This window comes from Corvus cornix, chromosome 2 (genome assembly GCF_000738735.6).
Source record: "Corvus cornix cornix isolate S_Up_H32 chromosome 2, ASM73873v5, whole genome shotgun sequence".
Taxonomy (NCBI): domain Eukaryota; kingdom Metazoa; phylum Chordata; class Aves; order Passeriformes; family Corvidae; genus Corvus; species Corvus cornix.
In genome coordinates, this window is record NC_046333.1 from 47,281,934 (window position 1) to 47,302,681 (window position 20,748).

Consider the following 20,748-nt stretch of genomic DNA (forward strand, 5'->3'; position numbering starts at 1 on the left):
AAAATAAAATTCATCCGTAACACGCATAAAAGCTTGTGCTCTGGTCTCCAAAAGTCTCACTAGGTATAACTTCCATTACAGTACAGAAGAAATTCCCTTGAAGATACTGGCACATAACAACTTTGTTGGCCGACTTATTGGCAAAGAAGGAAGAAACCTGAAGAAAATTGAACAGGACACAGATACTAAGATCACGATATCGCCGTAAGTTTTTGGTGGCCTAATCTTTTGGTGAGGTGTCTCAAATGGCAGCAATGCTGCTGTGGGACATTCAGGTACAGAGTTCTTAGAAAAATATTATGTGTGTGTTAAAGGCTGAGATAACAGCCCTTCAGAGACCTTTCCATCATGTGGATTAAACTGTTACTTAAGCTCAGTTAAATTTTATGTAAACAGTGAGTCTTCATTGTAAACTCAGTCAAGAGCGAGCCTAAAAATAACATAGGCTATGTGGAGCTTGTGTTAGACTATATTTTAAGTGTCAGTTGTTTTTAACATATTATACCATATGTAATGATGAGTGTTTGAAACTGTAAGTCTGGATCAGTTCTGAGATATGTGTGAAAATGAGTGAATTTAGTGATGTTTTAGTTTCTGGTATATATTAAATTTTTGGACTAGAGGGAAAGAAATAGAGCAAATGGATACTGAAAAGGGTATTTTAGTAGCAGTGCTGTCCCTCTTGACCACTAGCAGCCAAACTGCAATACACTGGCTGGTCTGCTTCAAAGTAATACCTTTTTTCCTGAGTTTGTGAGGGTAACTGAGACCTGTTCAAATTTAGCTGAGATTAAAAGGGAGTTTTCACCTTTACTGGAAATCTGTAAATCACTGATTAGATTAACATCTCTGTAGAAGCTTGGCAGTCAATAGTAGTTTTACCCTGGAGTAATATCTTCAGAGAACCTCCTGTTCTGAATAATGAATGCTCTGGCATGAACTTTCAAGCATTTGAAGGCATCCTGGATTTGGCTCTAGCCAGGAAGGGTGAGAATAAGGCTTATAGGCTGTAGGAAAGGGAAAAAGTTTGGAAGACACATGAGGATATGTGAAGAGGTGTGAATACATGCAGGAGACAAAAAAAGTACTGCAGAAAATAGCTCAAATGAGGACAAGGAAGCTGGGAGTAAATGTGCCTCCTCAAAAAGAAGAAATCAAGTTTGGATGAAAGTACCTGAGGCCTTCCTTAAAGGTGTGTGTTTATGGAATTAGTCTGAGGAAGAGAAACAAATCAAATAGAGAAAAAGCACCCATATAGGTGTGCTTCAAGAATAGAATTTCTAAGGCCAGCGTGCTTTCTTAAATGTGTTTGCATAAACAGTTTGTTTGCAAACAGTACGCAGACTAATGCTATTGCTTAAAGGGGGAAAAAAATGTGTACAGAGTACATGAAAAAATGGTCTTCATTCCATGAAATCCACTTGTCTTTATTGATGATGACATAAATAACACATTGTCTGTAAACAGCTACAGAGTATTTTTTAATTTAGCGAGTTAATGGTTTATTTGCATTAAAATCTTGGCCTCAAGATTGTATTTGTCATACTATGCCTAAAATAGCCCCCTGAAGTCGTCTGGTGTAATCAATACATAAATGAGAGCATATATGCCCATTGATTTTGCTATATCTAATTAGTCTTTCCCATAGTCTCTTCATTTAGGCCTTTCGGTAAGCTTGTCCATAAGTTTAAAGTAAGACAGCTCGTTTGGGAAAGTGTTTCCTCTCTTCTTTGGGGTGTTTTCCACCACTTTCCTTACTGAGGCAGTACTTCAGTGCTCATGCACTGGAAGTTTAAGGCCTGCTTTGTGGATGTGTTTCGCACCTGCCACTGCTTGACTGAGATGTGCAAAGGTTTGCCACACTGCCTGCTGTGCAGGAAGGCAAGGCCTTGTATGCTGCTTCCTCTCTGCTTCCTGCCATGGGCTTCCTCACTCCTACATCTTGCCCTGGACTTTGTCTTCACCCCTTTACCTTTTCTCAGTACGTGGATATGCCATGGCTTCCCAGTATGTTTATTCCATGTTACCACAGTAGGTTAGCATTTGTTGCTGAATAAAGCACTGGTTTAATGCTGTCACATTTTCATTTTCCCTGTGGAGTTATTAGTATTTTGCAGCAAATGTTGACTTGCACACAGCCTTTCTTTTTTCCCATTTTGAGGGCTTGGAGGCTCTCCTGCAGTTTCCCTGAGGCCCGGCTTTTCTCCCGTTTCCTTAAAGAATAAGCTACAGTTCTCAAGAAAAGAAAATGTTTTGGGTCTTTTTGTCTTTTTAATGGTGTTTCTGGGATGTCTAAAATGAATGTCTGAAGCCCTCTCCCTGTTGGTAGTGCTGGTGTGGTGTGTGAAGTGGGACGTTGCTGCACCGCCCTGCAGCTCGTGTTCGTGCACAGCGTGGTCGTTTCATTTCGTGCAGCACCCAAGTATGTCTCAACCAGCCCTTGCCAAACCTCGCTGTGGTGGGCTTTGTTGTGGTTCCTATGAGGACAGATTTTCCCCAGATTATCTGAAACCTGTGTTTGAGCCCTGTTATGAATTGATACTATGCTCTTTGGAGGGCAAACTTGACACACTCGGATGTTGTCGTGCTCAAATGATAAACCTGGATTATCTTCTTTGTTTGCTAATTAACTGTGCTTCTGTTTCATTTGCAGATTGCAGGACTTGACACTCTATAATCCGGAAAGGACCATTACAGTTAAAGGCAGTATTGAAACTTGTGCCAAGGCTGAGGAAGAAATTATGAAGAAAATCAGGGAGTCCTATGAAAATGATATTGCTGCTATGAATGTGAGTTTTAGGATGTGGGCTCTTTCTGGAACTAAAACCACAGAAGGATTTTGGGTGTGAGGAACCCCTGGAGGTCACCTGGCCGAGCAGTGGGTTTGCTCAATATGGGCCCCACTTCCAAGTTAAACGAGGTTATGTAGAGACTTGTCTTCTCCTTAATATTTCCATGGATAGAAAGTGTCTGTCCATTTCCACGGATAGAAAGTGGTCATGGAGTGTCCAGCACCTCTGGACACCTGTGCTCTGTTTCACTGCTCTCATGATGAATTTTTTTTCCTAATATCAAATCAGCATTTTCTGTTGCAGCCACTCTGTTGACTCTTCTATTTATTTGTGGGAGTGTGGGCAACCATTTTTGTTATTTATTTATGTGTGCTATTTTAATGGAGGTTTTTCGGGTTCATATTTGACTGGGGGAACTGAGAACTTTGGATTGAGGAAATTAATGAGTATTTTACTTTTTTCTTGTTGCAAAAGCCTGAAGAAGGGTGTGTTTGTGCTGCTGTGGCTTATGTGCTCTGGCTTGCATGTTTTTTAAAGTAGTGATTCAGTCTCTTCACATAAATAACATAATAATGTATGGAAGAAGGATCTCTCCTGTTTTTAATTATTTAATTTAAGAAGGCTTTATTAAAGTTTTTTCTTGATACAGATGATAAAGGCATTTAGCTATTTGAAGATGATTGGTGATTATATAATGAAAACAACATACCTCATTAGTTTGCCAGGGTGTTACTAATGGATATTGAGAAATGATTGAGACTTTTGATAAGTTAGGAAAAGCTTTGTGTGTGCGTGTGTATCCAAATCTTATGGTCTAGAGTTAGAATGGAAATATTTTTTCAGTTTACAATGGTCCTGAATTTCCAGAAATGTCTCTTCTTCATGGTTGCCCTACTGAGTAGAGAGAATATTTTCCCCCCTTTCTCTCCCTGCCTGTCCCACACAAAGCAAATTGCAGTACATGAGCTACACATGAGGAACAAAGTCAAAACCAAATTCAATAGCAGTGCATTTTTGTTTCATATGACATGGTGTGAGTTAGAGACTGCGTTGCTGTTTGACGAAGGCATGGAAAGTCAAAACCCACCTCTGTTACTGCATAGATTTCAGGTTTAGTTTGTAGTGGTTATTAAGGTTGTTTTTGAGGTGGTGAAGTTTTGAAGTTTTTTGGTGATTGACTTATCTTAATGGCCTGAGATAGCTAAAGAGGGACAGACACTGAGATATTTCTAAAGCATATTCATGCTTTTGAGCAATAATCTGGAAAAGGGTACTCACAAGTTTTGTATCAGACAACAAATGCTTCCTACCACATGATGGTGTCACTCTTCTCAGGTGTGGTCAAGCAAGGGACATGCAACTTCATAGTTGATCCTTTCCCAGCAATTGCTGGAGGTATCTCACTTCCTCTTTTGCAAGGGAGAGGGGATGGGGTTATAGTGTCACATATGTATTGCCCCAGTGTAAGAAAAGCAGAGGTTTGCACATGATCTTTCTGTTTCTACAGTGCTGTCTTTTTAGTATGAGGCCAAAACTATTATTTTTCTGATAAATATGTTCACTCTGAAAGTAAATAGTATTATTATCTGAATATCTTGCTGTGAAGTTTGAAATGTGTTTTGCTGATGAAATTGTAGCAAGTGATTCCCATCTGCCTTTCACACTATGAGTTTTTAATGTTATTGGTCTGTACATGTGTCTAGGAAACAGGTTTGAAGGAGAGTCCTTCGGGTAATCGAGATGAATTTTTTGTTGTTGTTGTTTTAAATAACATCCCACAAGCTTAACAGCATGTGCCAACTAGGATTTTATTAAAGTTAATAACCAGGACTCTAAATCTTGACTCTTCTGCCATTGCAGCTTCAAGCACATTTAATTCCTGGATTAAATCTGAATGCCTTGGGTCTGTTCCCACCTTCTTCTTCAGGAATACCACCTCCCGCAGTGAGTGTTGCCTCCGCTGCTGCTGCTGCTTCGTATCCACCATTTGGGGTAAGGGAAGCTCTGATTTTGGATGGTTAGTGGATGGTGATACAAATTTGTACAATGCTGCTGTTCAAAACTAAGAAGACTGCTGCATTTTTTTGTGAAGTTACCTGGAAAATCTGGGAAGGGTGTTTTGCTAACTGTGTTCTGCCCTTTTTCTAAGTGTTGTCTGTCTTCCTGCTTGCACACTGAAAGATATTTCATATGGCTGCAGTTGGGAGCAGGCATTAATTGTTTTTCTAGTGAAATGCTCAGTGAAGCTGGAAAATAGTGCTGCTTAGAAGATTTAGATTTTATTTTACAGAGAATTTGAATTACTGCAGAAAGAACTCTCACATAAAATAGAATTTTAAAATTGCTGGAATTGGCAATTAATAATGCTAGTCTGCAATTTTATTCCTTCTGATATGGAAAAAAAAGAAATGATCTCTTGCCATAAAGTGGGAATCTATCTGTAGCTAAAATGTTTGTTTGAGTGTAGCAGTTTTATAAATGCCCTGTTGAAACGCAATACTGCTAAATATATAGGATGAAAATTACATGGATTAATCTCCAGAAAGCTGCAATTTACTTGCCAATTTGCTCTCTAAAAAATATCTGAAAAAGTTTACTAGAACCTTACTCAAGTTCAGTGCTGACTAGTAAACATAAGAGGTCTTTTGCTATGGAGCAGAAGGTAATTTATTGTATCAGAAAGCTCCAGAGTCTGTCTGGAACTGAGATGGTGTTTTGCTGTTCAAGAGAAGACAACCTCATTATAAAGAGAAGGTGATTTTTCATCTCTTCCTTGTTTCTGGTGGTGGTGGTTGTTAGCAACTCAATGGAAGGTGAATTTTCAAAACAATTCTAACAAGTCTCTTAAGAAGTGGATGACAGAGCTGTACAAACTCTGATGCGTCTGACTTCGTCCCCTTCTTTGCCCAACAGTGACATCTAGAGAGCTACGTCTGAGACTTTTCATGAACTAGAAAAGTGAAAATGCAGCACAACACACTGAACTTTATCAAATAACTCAAGCTATATTGTACTAAAGGGTAATTGTTGTCTAAATATTTTTCCCCAGAGGAAGAAGCCAAGAGAGAGTCACTGCAAGGAACAGGAAAAATTCCACTCTTGTAGCATTGTTTGTGAGAATGAACAACTTTGGTGTTATGAATGCATTATGAACTATATTGAGTAGAATAGTGGCTTTATCAGAAAAATGTGCTTTAATGAAAGCTACAATAGAAATATATTTATACTTTGTTATTTTACTGTCAATAGCAGAGCCTCCATTTATGACAAATGAATTCTCTCTCACACAGTCCTTCTGCACTTTAATTAGATTGGCAGACTGAACTAAACAATACAGGTTTCTGCTTCACTGTATTATATAAAATGCCATCTCTGGTAATGGATTACCTCAATTTTTTTCTTAAGAGGAACTAGGTGTGGTTTACTAACAGTATAGAGCTTTCCTTGTTGGTAATTAAAAGTGTGGCTTTTCCTTTCTTTTTACTCCAGATTTGCAAACTACTTCGCTATTCTTGAGATTCATACTGTAAGCCCACAGTTCTGTTCATCACTTGGTTTATTTTCATTTCTTTCCCACTTTTTCCCTGTTGTGGTTTTTTTTTGCTTTTGCTTTAAATATGCACCTAAACACTGCTGAATTTGGTGGTTACTCCTGTCTGTCCCTCTGTTGCTAGTGCACCTTTACCCCCCAAATGCACCTTTTTTGGCCTGCTAAGATCTCTGGCAGTTTCCAGCTTTCTGGAAATAGGATAATGGCAACATCTGGAAAAAAGCATCAAGAAACAAATGTCATTGTGTAAAAGTGTAGAAACTGTGCAGCTGGAAGGACCACTGTCTGAACTCTCTTGCTTTGTTCATGCTCAGCCCTCTGAACTGGCTCCCATTCCATGCAGCCTGGATGTGTGACAAGCTAACATGCAGAAAGAAGGGATAAACTCACAGATTCTCAGGGTGAACTCCAACAGCTTTTGTGGAGGTTGGGGGTGGTACCAATACAGCCCTTGAGCCAGATAAGAAGGGTTTCTAAAGCAAACACATGAACAAGTGGAGCTATCTCCCCTGTTCGTACTTAGACGTGTCGGTATTTGGAAAAGAGCAGGTGGTTCTGTGGGCTTCAGGTGAGTCAGCCCCTCAGGCTGACTGACTTACTCAAAGTGCTTGTTGCTCTCTGAGGAGAGAAAACAAGAAAAAGTATGAGTGTTCTTTTAATGGATGCAGTTGTTCAGAAAACAAAGTTTCTATTTCAAAGACTTTTAAATCTTGCTTTTTTCTGTAACTTTTGAGTTTTATTCTCCTCTAATTTTTTCCTCTAGTAAGAACAGTTTTTCAGACACTGATTAAATAGTTTATTGGGGCATGCAGAAGAAGAAAGAGAAAAAAAGTCTGGCTGTATTTTGAAGGAGAAATGGATACAATTTGAAAGGCTAAAGGTAACCACAGGGTTAGGTCATCTAGGAGAGCTCACGAGTGATTTAAAAAATAAAATTAAATCTGTGTAACTAAAAGAGGCTTTGGGGAAAGAAAGTCTCAGGAGAAAAATTAATGAAAAATTCCTGGGGAGACTTTGTCCATTTACCTATGCGCTATTTGTTACCAAGTTCCTTGTTTTGACAAAAGCATTTGGGCAACCCAAGTCCCTTTACCTTGTTTTCAGTGCATGTCCTTTTATGCTTGGGAGCACAGATTAGTGGACACTGAGGATATCCCTTTCAGGCAGCTGGAAATCCTTTCTGAAAACACTGCTGGCGTCAGGGTGTAAAGATATGTGTCCTGCTGCTGTCCTGCTTATTTTTGTGTAGTGCAAATTTTGCCTTCTGCTCAGGGATGCACAGGGCTGGCTCTTCCCTGCCTCCTGTTTGTTTGACTGAACAGAGGTGTGTTCCTCAGCAGTTTCAGCTGCACCATCACAAGGGGCCTCTTGGCATCAAAGTGTCATTGAAGTCTGTGCTTGCAAGCCATACAGCGAACCTTGGGACCCCCCCTGTGCTGTGTCTGAGGGTGTGTTTGAAGCTCTTGTAATATCTTTGTATGCACCCTTTCTTCACCTTGTTGTGGGGATGGACTCGACTGGGGCTCTCCTTTGGGTCAGAAGAATTAGGTGGGTGAGTTTGGGCATTTGCAGCAGGGTTTCCATATGGAGCTGATACTTCATATGTGCTACTTTCTAGTGACAAGGTGTTGCTGTGACCTTGTGTAGGACTTGTTCCCAAAGAACCTGAAGTGTCATCTTAATTATTGAAACTATTATGTGCCACACTCCTGCTGCTGCTTTTTTTATATGGGTATAAAGAGGAAAAATCTGCATAGTAGACAGATCTAGGATTTTGTTACGGTGCCAGAGCTTAGTGACAGGTCTGAATGCTCATACGTACAGCTGGAGCCAAGTGTTCCCAAAACATTCTGTACTCAGGAGCTTGGGACCGAGTAGTTGAATAGGTTTAGCTGTGTTACCATGTGTGTGATGCTTCATCCTATCCCTCTTCATGCAAACCTTTAAGAGATTTGACAAAAGCATAAACATTGTTCTCCAGCTGCTTCAGGTACACTCTGGTATCACAAACTTGAGATGATGATCTTATCAAACACTAGTTTGCATTTAGTTCCTTGGACTGTGTCACATTCAGGAGAATGATTTCCATGTGACTCGGAGACCTTATTCCGTGGTGGTTCACACTGATGTACAACACCAAAGCCTCATCCAATTTAATCTAATGAGATGCAGATTGTGTCTCGCTGCTTTACTCTTTGTCCTGGCAGTGGAGCCCCCACAGGAAGGCACAGGTTGTCCTTGGTACTTGTCTGGTAACAGATACAAACACACACATGGGCACATGTCCATTGCATGTGGCTAACAGTGTCTGAGCACCTCAACCAGTGAAGGCTAACCATCCATTTTTTAGTATTTTTACTTATTGCTAGCAACAATTCTTGATATTGCAATTGTATAATATATTTGTGGAGTCCAAGCTCTGTTTGCCTGTTCAAAGCACTCATTTTGTGCAGTCACTCAAAAGGGATGCGATGGAATTGCATATTGTGTTTCAGTTCTTGAATTTTCCTCTTTTTGCAAAAGTCCAAGATCTGTTTGTTTTTCCCTGGGCTCCTAAAAGACAGACAAACCAGACCTTGTGAGAATCATTGAAATGTTTTAAGGTTTGAGGGAAAAAGTAGGACTTAAATGTCTCAGTTAAGAGTATTAAGAGCTAAAAATTCTTTTTACTGTCAAATTGGCATGATTTTGCTCTTATGATCCTGGTGATATGATCAAATTAATGCCTTTTTTTTTTTTTTTTGACTGATCTGTGCCCTTGTGTGACCATATTAAGGACCAGTAGCCTTTCTGTGCCTATTTGTACCTGATGTCTTGTCCAGATGCTTTTGGGCCTGGAAAAACCACCACTTTCTGTTTATCCTTAAATCTTTCTCCTTAGCTGTGCATTTAAATGCTTGTGTGCGTTGCAGCTCTGACACAATTGCAGAGAGCTTTGTTAGTCTGCCCACTGTCACTTGTAACAAATGCCATGACCTGAGCACCTGCACAAAGGACTGGGATTTGTATGAGGGGGGGGAGTAAGGTTCTGCAAAAGGGAATATGACCCATGCTTATGTTTTCCAGAAGATATGTTGCCACAAAAAAAAAAATGTTTTAACAAGTATCCCAGCCAAACTGCTTCAGATGTAGTGTTGTTCTGCTCAAAGCTGTTTTGATGGAGTTGTTGCTTCTGTCTTCTGAACTGTGGGGAGAATATGCACATGCTTGTCTCTCAAGAATAGAAGTTTGTTCTCATGCAACACTGAAGGTTTTAAAGCTACAAACAAACAAGAAATCCTTACCTTAAAGTCCAACTGTGTACAGCCATGCAATAAATACACCTGGCCCACCCACTGGGGTTAAATGGGTTGCACCCTTCCTTTTACAATTGGAACTTTGCATATTTAATTTTACATCCAACTGCATTTCTTTTGTAGCCTCTGTGTCTGAAATTTGGCATCCAATGGCATGGGGGAAGAAAAGGGCTAACCTGTGGAGACCTCATCCTGCCCTTGAATGCCCTGAAACAGGGTAGTATAATTAAATCTGTCTCATGGCAGATAAACTCAAACATAAAGTAAGGTGAGAAGCAGACAGCTTTTCTCCATAAGAGGAGTTCACACCAGCTGCTCTCCTGCATCTGGAAGGGCATGGAAGAGATACGTGAACTTCTGCCCTGTGGAAGTTGGCTAAGGTGAAGAGACGCTCCTCTGCTTGCAGTGGGACTGCTTTCTCTGCTGGTCTCTTTGGACATCCATTGTAGCTACTTGAAGGTCTGCCTTCAAAAAAAGCACTCTTTCTAACCTTTCCTTTAGCCTCACAGTAAATTTTCAGGTTATGTGATATGCATATGGGCTTCTAGGAAGAGAGGAGTGGGGGAAAGGAGATTGGAGAAAAAACCAAAACAACAAAACCAAAGAAAAGGTAGTTTTGTACAGTAAACAAAACCAAGAAATCAAACCACCTTTTTCTGATTGCAAAGAAAAGTCTTGTACAGCTAGGCTGATAGGTTGCTTTCCTTTATTCTTTGCCATCTCTTGAAGCTTTTTGTTGCAGGTAAGGAATATGCCAGTGGAAAACTTTCTCCTTAGAAGATGTTGTGGTCAAGAGAAAAATTTCTTCTTTATTCTCCGGTCATTTTCTTAAATAATAATAGTAAAGAAGACATCTTCTATATTGCATAGAAGTAAGAGAAGAAATAACTGTATTGTGCTTTTGGCAGGAAAGAAAAGTAATTTAAAATGAAAAATTGCTTCATTGAGGGCCTTCATTTGATGCCCTGAGCATAGATGAGAAAGACAAGGAAGAGGATAAACTGTCCTGTTTCCAGGTACTTTGACTCTTACTTGGTGAAGTTGGGCTCCTTTGGATGTCTGGGTTTGATAGGATTGGCTCGTGCAGCTGTTATGTCTGACCTACCCAGAGGCAGTAATGTCTGTACATCTATAATGTGCGTAGTTGCAAGTGGCTTTGCCCTAATTTGCCCAGCTTGTTAAGCAGTAGATGATTTTTGAGAAGCTGTCCTGCAGCCAAAAGAGGATGTGGTTTTGGGGGGTGAAGAAGGATTTGCCAGTGTTTTTACAAAATTATTTTTTATCAGTGAAATTAGAACCCTACATGCGCAGCACATACAATCTTGAGGAGGGCACTACAGGACAACAGCATTGTCTGAAAAAATCTACCAGCTAATTAGACTTCTTTTGAAGATTGTAACCTCAGTGCCTTGAAATACACCTTTACTGATGCTTAATTTCTTACATTCATTAATAATGCATTTTTTGACAACTAAAGAATTTGCTTCATGGTGTGTAACATTGTGGGATTGTTTTGCCCTGTGGAGAAAATGGTTGGTCTTCCCACTGGGTTGAAACTCTTCTGCTTCTGCCATGCTGCGTTCTCAGGGACACATGTCCAGAGCAGTCAAACTATTCTGCCTCTGGGGATGGACCGACCCCTCAGCAAGGGAATAAAAAATACAATTGGCACCATATGATGTACAAAGATCTGGCAAGTCAATGGTAGTTTTTCGAGGTGTTGAAGCCTCCAGTTATTCTTAATAGCTTCTTTTACAGTTCTGAGGTTGTCATAATGCAAATAGAATCACTTGTTAACTAGTAATCCATGCTTTTTAAAATAAAAATGGTTTCTTCTTCGCTACAGGTTTGAATACTTGTAGAGATATTTGTAGTTTTTTGGAACAAGAGAGTTAGAATTTGGTTCCCTGCCCTTAGATTCGTATGCGAAGATTTAATCGGAGTTCCCTTTACTATCTCAGACTCTCAAGCCCTAAGTACCAGGCTCCACGCCTTCTGAATGTTAAACTAAATGGGAAATTTAATTCCTTAAGGTGCCAAATATTTTGTTACTAGAGTGTATTGAGCTCCTTCAGGCCAGAAACAAAAGTAGGTCAAGTCCTCATTCTGTTGTATCTGGCTCCATCTCTGGTTTGTTTGTTAGTTAAACATGATGGAAAAATAAGTGATCTTTGTGTTTACACAACCTGTTTTTCTGGCAGCTGTCATGGAATCTGAGAGCAGTGCCTTTATTAACCAGAGCTGATGAGCACCTGCATCTTCCAAAGCCACTGATTTCATGGGCAACTTCCATGGGTTTGGAGTACCCATGTGGCTGCTGTGTCACAGCCCTGATTTTTGAAGTGGAAGTGTTTCTATACATATACTTTATGGTGGTCATACAGTGTTGCAACACTGAATACCTATGCTTGCTGCTTGTGAATGACCAGCAAAATTCCTGCTTACATAGTTTCACAATCTGTTCCTTATGTTGAATTCTGATTTTGGCTGTCTGTTCTGAATAAAAGGTGGCAGATTGCTTTTTTTGGCATTGTGGCCAGTCAGATTTTGCAAAAACAAAAAGTTCATGCCATGTTCAGAAATATGTCAAACCAGTTCCTGCTTGTGAAATGCCTTATAACCAGCCTGCCAGAAAATGTTCCTTCTCTGCTTCCGTGATTTCTACTCCCTTGTTCCTAGCTAGGCTCTCATATTGGAAACACTTCTGATATGTGTGGTCCTTTTAGTGACTTTTAGCAGTCTTAGAAGATTCTCATGTCTTCCGCGTTAGAAGATGATCATGATGAAAAGTACTAAATTTGAGAGCCAAGAAGTGGAATGAGTAGTACTAAGCAAAATGATTTTAGTAGCCTCTCACTTATGGTACTGACCATTGTGTAAGAACCAGCTGTCTTTGAGTTTCAGGTGTTGAAGCGCAGCAATCCCCAAAATGGAAACATAGACAGGGGTGGGTCATTCTTAGATTTTCAACCAAGAGGAGAGGACCAGATCAGCTGGGTGGATGGAGGGTACCCACACGTCATTTCTGGGGCTGACTGTGGGGAAAAGAGGTAGAGCTGCATGGCCTTGCCATGGGCTCTGTGTCCCAGAAAGGGTCATGCCCTTGGTTCATCTACTGACACCAGTGTTTCTCACATAATGCAGCAGTTACACTAAAGGGGAGCATCTTGGATTAACCTGGGGTTCATGGGAAGGTGAAACCCTGGGTGAATGGTGGCTGTACAGTTCATGCCTGGTAATATGAGCAACGCTTTAGTGTGCAGATCAAAGCAAAAAATGTGCATTGCTTCTTTTAAATTGTTTTGCTACCTCTTGACTGACTGAATTCAGCAGTGCAGAACCCTTCTGAGTGTGGTCCTGGCTTTTCAGGCAGTGAATATGGCAGAAAGCTTTCGACTTGCAGCATGGACCTAAATCTGTTTGAAATAAACCTAAAAAACTTGGAGGGTGTAGGGAGTTCAGGTTAGTTTGTTGATCTGCACTGGCAGCTCCACTTCAGCTCAGTTGACTGTACAAGACGGTGACACAAGATATCTGCAAGGATGTTGTGGAACTGTGGATCATGTTAGACCTATCTACTAAAACTTTGTTTTCCTTAATGAGCCCCTTGTTTCCAATGAAGGCTTAAACTTTTAGCACTACGATTGCAAAATGAACACACTAGGATTTTTCACCATCATCTCAAGCTTATTTCTTATCAATGCATTGAATCCTTGAATGTCTTCAAGGATACTTGGCTTAATGTTCATTTCCTCTTGCTGCAAGTTTTTATTACTAAATAAATAAGAGCATTTGTTACAGCTGTGGGCCAGGATAATTCTTCACAGTACATTGCAAAAACATGGTTTAAATTTTGGCTTTGGATCTGGTACAGGGTTTGAATAATATGATACCTCACTTCCTGGCAAACTCAGGGTATTCTGAAGACCGAATGAGTTGTCTGTAAATCTGCCTTGTCTTGGCAGATTTGGTTGTTGGGAAGGGGGGAGAATGGCAAAAAAAAGACTTTTTAATGCAGTCACCTACTGTCTGTATTAATTTACTTTTACAAAGTGGATTTGTTTACTATGTAAAAAAAAGCTAACCAAACCCAGTATCCCACCAGGCTAGGTGGTAGCTCCATGCAGTCTTAAAACAGGTCTTAATTATTTCCTTCACAACTAAGAAACCTGATGCTGACTCAAAATGGATAACATGACTTTGTGAGTTAAAATAAATACTTCATGCTAAGGTAATTAATTTGCAACATGAAACATAGCAGGCTTAGAAACCAGCAAAGATTTGATTCTTCTCCCATTCATGTCTGGCTTAAAAGCCTATTTACTTCAGTGGGTACAATATTTTTAAAGATTTACAGCCTTATCCCAAATGTTGCCAAAGGTTTACCAACCACATGCATTTGATGGAGCAAGGGGTCTATGGAGACACTTACGCACGAGACTGGAAAAAATTTTGTACCGTTGGCAGGATTGCAGAAAAAGCCTGAGATTAATGTTCAAATTAACTTGAGGGACATAAATAACAAACATGCTCCCTTATAAGCCCTGCCACGGGGCAGATCACACCACACACTCATGCTGTGGGAGACTGAGGGAGCTATGGACTGACCTAGCAGCAGCATCAGCCAAAATGAGGAGAGGAGGTGTCGTCTTGGGGAAGAACAGAGGAGGCAAAACTCTGTTGACTTTTCTGTGTATTTTTTGTTGTTCTGTGTTGTTGTTTTTGTATTTCAAATGCCATTCTCCAAATAGAATGTCCACTCCCACAGCTCTAGTGGTTTGGGACCTGCTTTTTTACCTACCACCCTCCTACCTGGAGGATTGTTTTCTTTTTCTGAGCTTTAATTCTTGCCTGGCTGTGCTATGGCTGTTACCCAAGCATGAGATGAGGAGGAATACTTTTCTTTCTGACTAATCTATCAGGTAAGGGAAAAGCTCTCCTCCTGTGTGGTTTTCTGCAGTTCATCAGTAGGACTGATACACAAGGAATTGGCAGAGAAAAGTTATCACAACTTTATTCTAAGGGCAGTTGGTGCCTACAAATATTTCTAACCCTGGAAGCAAGGATGGTAGAAAGAAGAGTGAATCTGCAAATTTTCTTGGCTGGGAGTCCCCAGCTTCTAGCTCTGGTGTGAAGCAGTAGCCCTCATGCTGAAGGACAAGTGGCAATATCCCAAGGAGGGGAAGAACCTGCCTCCTGCTGAGGCTCTGGAAACCAGGAAATGATGGCTGTGCTAAGCCAGTTTCCTAAGAGTTAACGTGGTAGGGTTGGCAGCAGAAGGGAAAATCTTCTGTAGGGCTGCAGGGTCTGGCTGGAGTGAAGGGGATGATCCTGATGCTACCAGCAGTGCAGGGGCTTCAGGTGTGCCAAGTGTAATGGGGAAGCAGCCAGGGGTTACAGGATTTACAGACAGATGAGTCTATGTCTTGGATGGAGGTGGTGGGAATTTAAAGGAGAAATTTTAAAAAAAGAAAATAAATGGTTGATATGGACTGTTAGGCTTAGGGACAGATGGCTGGGGCTCAGGGACTTGCAGGAGGTATGGAAGGATGTGTATCCAAGCTGCTCCAGGAAAAAGAGTTGTACTAGTGTAAAAAGTCAGAGCTAATGGTGTGCTGCAAGAGTTGCTTAGTGTCATCCAGGGGGGCAGATTGATTTCCATCTCTGTGTTAGATCACCATTTCCAATCATGATTGAAATGAGCAAGAAGGAAATCTGATTTAAGTTGACTCATCAAATTTTACATGTGTACTTTAGTTACTTTTCTGAAAGCCTTCGAGTGGTCTGTACTGCCACAGCTACCCTTTGCTAACAGTGAATATATCTTTCTATTTATACAAGTCTGCAGTTTGCCATTTGCTTTGGGTAATGTATTTTTCCCATTTTCTGTTTAAAAAATGAAGAATGGTGCTTTGTCTTCTTTGCTTGATTAATTTTAACTTCTGATTTTCATCAGGAAACATTTGGATGGAAATTGGAATCCAATTAATGAATGAAACCACCATTTAAAATTGTTTTCATTAGTTAAATCTGCTGGATATAGACAAAAATTCCTTATCAAGCCTGTTTTGTAACTAAAGCAGACTGATTTTTGCAGAAACAAAGCAAGTATTTACAGCTTTTTATGGACTGGATTAATTGTTTCTGGTCACCATGCTTTTGAAGAATCTGTTTCTTATATCTAAGAAATCTTGGCTTCTGGAGCTCTTTTCTTAAAACACAAAAACCCCAAAGAAAACACAGAACCCCAAAGCAACCTAGATTCTCCATCTAAGTGAACATCTCAGTGGTATCTGTGTGCCACAGCTACACAAGACAAACTTACTACGGTGGACTAGCCATGAGCCCATACTGCAAATATTTCTGGGGTAAAAGAGGTGATCTGTGCATCACAGATGCTGGAGATGGTTACTTGCAAATTAGGGTAGTTGTATGGACTACGCATCTTGGTGAACCTAGGCTGCTACTTTAGAAGATTTTCTTTTCACATTCCTGTCAGTTCCCAGGGCTGGGCTGACTTTGAGTAAAATATTTTCTTATGTGGGGAAAAAAATAAACTGAATGAGGAGGAGGAGAAAATTGTCCAGGAGACCTCACTCTTGTCAAATGTATATACACATATATATATTTTGGCTTTTAAATTGTAAGTATAGGTTTAAGCAAACTTGGCTTTAAGGGAGTGAACGTTGAAGCTCAGATTTCAGAGTGGGAAATCAGTTCCCTAAATTTAGTGCTTCTAACATATGTTTAACATCTAGGAATCTATTTCTGATATAACTCATGTTAGGAGTTCCTGGAAAGCTCTGTGACTTATGTGGCATGGCATGGGTAAGATTAAATTATAGCTGATTTTCTTCCATCCTGAGATCCCCAGAAGCATCTGTAAGATTGATGGGTGGTGTAGTCATTGCATTATGTTTTGATGTGTTTCTTTTGCAGGATAGGTTTCCAGTAAATACAAAAGGATTTAAAAATTATTGTGGGTAAGGAGATGGACAGATAGTAATTTGAACTTGGTGTTGTGATACTCTCAAAAGCCTTAGTTAGATTTGATTTCTGCCAGAAGAGAAAAAAAGAAAGAGCAGTATGGTTTTTGAGTGGTTAAAAACCAGCGTGCATAACATAATTTCTCTAAATCCTGTGTGATGTTATACTGGGGATGAATTTGGCTGTATGTATATGCCATGTATGTGCTACTCCAGACAAGAATTTTAAAAATTCCAATGTATGAACAGTTAAATATTGACAGATTCTCCACTGTTCCTTAATAAACATGTATCACTATTATATCAAAATGCAAGTTTAGTGTTAAAGAACTTCAGTCACATAAGAAATAATTTTTAAAAAGTCCTTTAGGAAAAAAGAATTTGGAATGTATCAAAAAGTCAAAACTATGAGGAGGGATGGGAGGAAGGTGCTACAGTGAGCTGACTGTACAGTTAGAACATGTACATCTTCTGTCTTCCATTGCCTTTGCTGCCGATGTTTTGTGTTTAAGGGTGAGGCAGCAAAAAGGAATTTTAGTGGTGAATTGAATCTAGCCAAGAAAGTGGCTTGAAATTAAGCTTCGGGAAGAAGAGGGGGAAACTGCTCAGCAGGCAGATGGGCAACAGAGGGAAGGCAGGAAATATATGCAAACAAAAACAATGAAGTTTGATTTGTTTCTATGGTACAGAAACGTATCTGGAGGTGGGTTTAGGTAGAAGCTGCTCAAATTCTTGAAAACCAAGTCAAGTTAAATGTTTGATTTGCAGCAGTGTTATACAAATTAGGCTGGAGAAGTATATGAAAGGGAAAACTTCAGCAGTGGACTTTTGCAGGAGCTGGAGCATGTGTGGACAGTTGAATGTAGGGGTCAAGAAGAGGATCAAGCAAGGGGGTGGTTAAGCTGTCAGGATTGGAATGAGGGGCTGCCTCTACACCCAGTGCAATGGGTCCTTGCAACGTAACTGGAAATCCCAAATGCTTCATGAACTTGTAGCCATTTAGAAACAGTTTTTTGTAGTGGTAAGATCAAGTGAGTACGTACAGTAGCATTTCCAAATTACTGGAAATCTTGCTGGATTCACAGTGAACGTGTAAAAGGACTTACTATGACAGCACTCAAGATGTTTGTAATAATAGGAGGAGAATATGAGTAATCTTCTGGAAAGTGGTTTAACATATATACTGAAGTGACTGGTATCTTTCATTACAAATATGTAGTTTTAGGGCGTAGTTTTGAGATAATTTTAAACTGATCTGTAGGCAGAATAAAAGGGGTGCTCCCACCTTTTCCCATTCCTTAATTGTTGTTATTTCCTCTTTTGGTCTCAGACCACCACTTGTGTGGTGCTCTGGTTATTTGGGTCAGGGACTCACTGCCTGCCTTAAAAATCAGCTGGATCTGCAGTCCTCAAAGCACACCAGGCACCCAGGGAGGCTGGGTGTGGAGGGCTGCATCCACGTGGATTTACACCAGCATAAAATGCCTATGAATCCTAATGCCTTGTATGTGTGGAAATACAGGGTAAACTGTGCAACTGTTGCAATCACCTAAAGTGTATCTGTTCCCAATATCCTATTTTTGGGTTTCTTCACCTGGTACATGGAGCTGTGCCTGGAATTTGTATCCCCTAAGGTTACAGTTGACTTGTGTTTACCGAAAATGAGGTGATAAAACTTGGAAACAAGCATTTTATTCTGATTTGTTTATGGTTAATGCAGGGGGACTTTGCCTTGAGGGACTTACCTTGAAAGAAGTTACTGAAATTTGAAAATAAGCAGGGATAGTGTTTTTAGGAGTGCATCTTTGCTTTGCGTTGCATATAGCAGTGGGGTTTTTTTCTGAAAATATCATAGAAAAAGCTGGTTTGGTGAGCTTCTCTGGGTGAGTCTGTATCCCTACAAAATATACTACTGAGCAAAGCTAAATGAGCATGGTTGGTCCCATGTGCTCTGCTTGCTGGTGCTCCGTGCTGGTCTGCATGGTGGGTACTGAGAAAGCAAGGATGAGGTCTCAAAAGACCTCCCCACGAAAAGTGCTTTGTCTTATTGAGGATGAGCAAAACTAATTTTGAAAATACATAAGAGGGCTACACAGAGGAAGAAAAACTTTAGAAGGAGAGGTGTGCAGTGTCTTAAATACCTCCTAGTTCAAAGAGGCTTGTGTGAAATGCTTTCGAGCGGCAACCCCGACGGAAGCGGATGGATCAATGGTGCAGCAGCGCAGCGCGTATTCGATGGTGCTCCGCTCTTCTGAGGCTGGTAAAACAGTTGTGACTTACTGTGGCATATGCGGCCTGCAGTTTGATCACTGCTGTGCGGCACGTAGAGAGGATCTGGAGTATTATGGCATGCTCTCCAGCTGGGCTTTCTGCTTGAAAGCAATTGGAAGATGCAGTGATGCCTGATACCCAGTGGGTGCAATGCTGGGGTCCTCTCACTTCTAAGAAACACGGTGTTTAATTTACTAGCCTGTGTGAGGACGGCTGCCAGGGCTCCAACTGTTGCATAATGTTACACAGGAGGAATCACTGGCAGATTTCAAGCTGGCTATCATTCCAGATCACTCCCACACAAAGGAAATTGTAGCATATATGTAACTCTGAGGCTTTTTGTACTGCTCTCAGCACAATCTAAAATAAAAAATATAACTAGGAAACTAGAAAGAGTTTGCCTGCTCAGGCTGTAGCCCCTTTGCTTGTAGTAGCCTTACCTGCAGGCTCTTGCATGTGGAAGAGAATCCAGACAGCGACAGGTAAGAGTGAAAGCCTCAAAAAAAGCAACACCTCAATTGTTTTTTAAAGTTCTAAGCATTAAAATTGTGAGTATTTTATACAAGATGAAAGAATCCTCTTTTGGCTCAAACTGGTTTTCATGTTCTGTGGATTTTGTGATTCCCAGAAAAAGCCAGACCTTAATACTCAGACATCACAGGGGGAAATAAGATTTCCCCCTCATTTCCATGCATGCCTGTTCCGTACCCATTTTCCTGTCAATCTGATTTATAATGTTCAAAAACATTCACTGCATTTTTCCTTCTTCCCCACAGCAACAGCCCGAGTCTGAGACTGTTCATCTGTTCATCCCAGCCTTGGCAGTTGGAGCTATTATTGGCAAGCAGGGACAGCACATCAAACAACTTTCTCGTTTTGCAGGCGCATCTATTAAGGTATTATTACACCAACTATAACTTTCTGCCTATTCTACGTGACGCTTTCAGCAAGTTTGCACAAGCCGTGCTTTCGTGAACATCCTCCCCCACTCCATGCTTAGAATGTGATGTGATAAATGGAACATTTGTTTATAAATCATCTTTTAATCTTCCTTGAGACAAGATAATTAGAAGCATGTTTTCAAACGTCTCCTGAGGTGTGAAATATAAGCTGCAAAGAAAACGACTTTGGTGGTCCTAGAAACAGACTTGTGCCTTAATGATGCAGTGCTTAAAGGCTTTCTCCTTGCTTTAGGTAAAGTGAAAATTGGTGAGGTAAATTCCCCTTCTAAACACAGCAGCACAGCTGAAGTTTCCCGCCTTCTTGGCTGCCCCTGCTCTGTTCCAGATGGATTGGTCTGGGCTGTCAGGCTCAAATGGCTTCACACTGAATTGTTCGTGTTGTAACTTCACCCGTGTGCTGCTCCAAGCTCCTGGGGCCAGTCAGTCCTTAAACAGCATGTTTACCTTGTTACCAGGTATAACATCCAGCTGTTTGTGTATTGACCACCTCAGTGTAGCTGAGAACAAGATGGTTTGCAGAGGCTAACCTCTAATAGAAGCTTAAGTCAATTTGGTGAAATCTTTCTTGGCTGTGTACAGGGGTTAGTACCAGTTGCAGTTGTAGGAAAGCCTTGGCTTTTGGTCACTAATGCTATTGTAACCACAAGTATCCTCTCCAGATGCTTGAGCACTTTTTTCTTACAAATAGTATTTTCTGCTGTTTTATGCTGAAAGATAATGTTTTGGCCTAAACTAAAAAAAGAAAAAAGTTTAAAGTACAGTGTTCAGCTTTAGTATGCTGTTAGATGGACATTTTACTGCACAGATAAAATAATTGTTTTCTTCTCAGCCCTCTTTGTTTTTGTTTCAGAGGGGCGATGTGTTTAGCGAGTGCTATGGCAGGGATCTGCC

General features: G+C 40.5%; 1 protein-coding gene across 2 annotated transcripts in view; it reads left to right on the top strand.

Annotated features, from left to right (window-relative positions):
- Window positions 1–20,748, top strand: part of IGF2BP3 (insulin like growth factor 2 mRNA binding protein 3) — a 113,243-nt gene that overhangs the window by 81,562 nt on the left and 10,933 nt on the right. For both annotated transcript variants that reach the window (XM_039548974.1, XM_039548975.1), the window contains 4 exons: window positions 82–204; window positions 2,654–2,789; window positions 4,653–4,784; window positions 19,672–19,791. In XM_039548974.1, coding sequence (XP_039404908.1) covers window positions 82–204; window positions 2,654–2,789; window positions 4,653–4,784; window positions 19,672–19,791 — 511 coding nt within the window. The remainder of the gene's footprint in view (window positions 1–81; window positions 205–2,653; window positions 2,790–4,652; window positions 4,785–19,671; window positions 19,792–20,748) is intronic.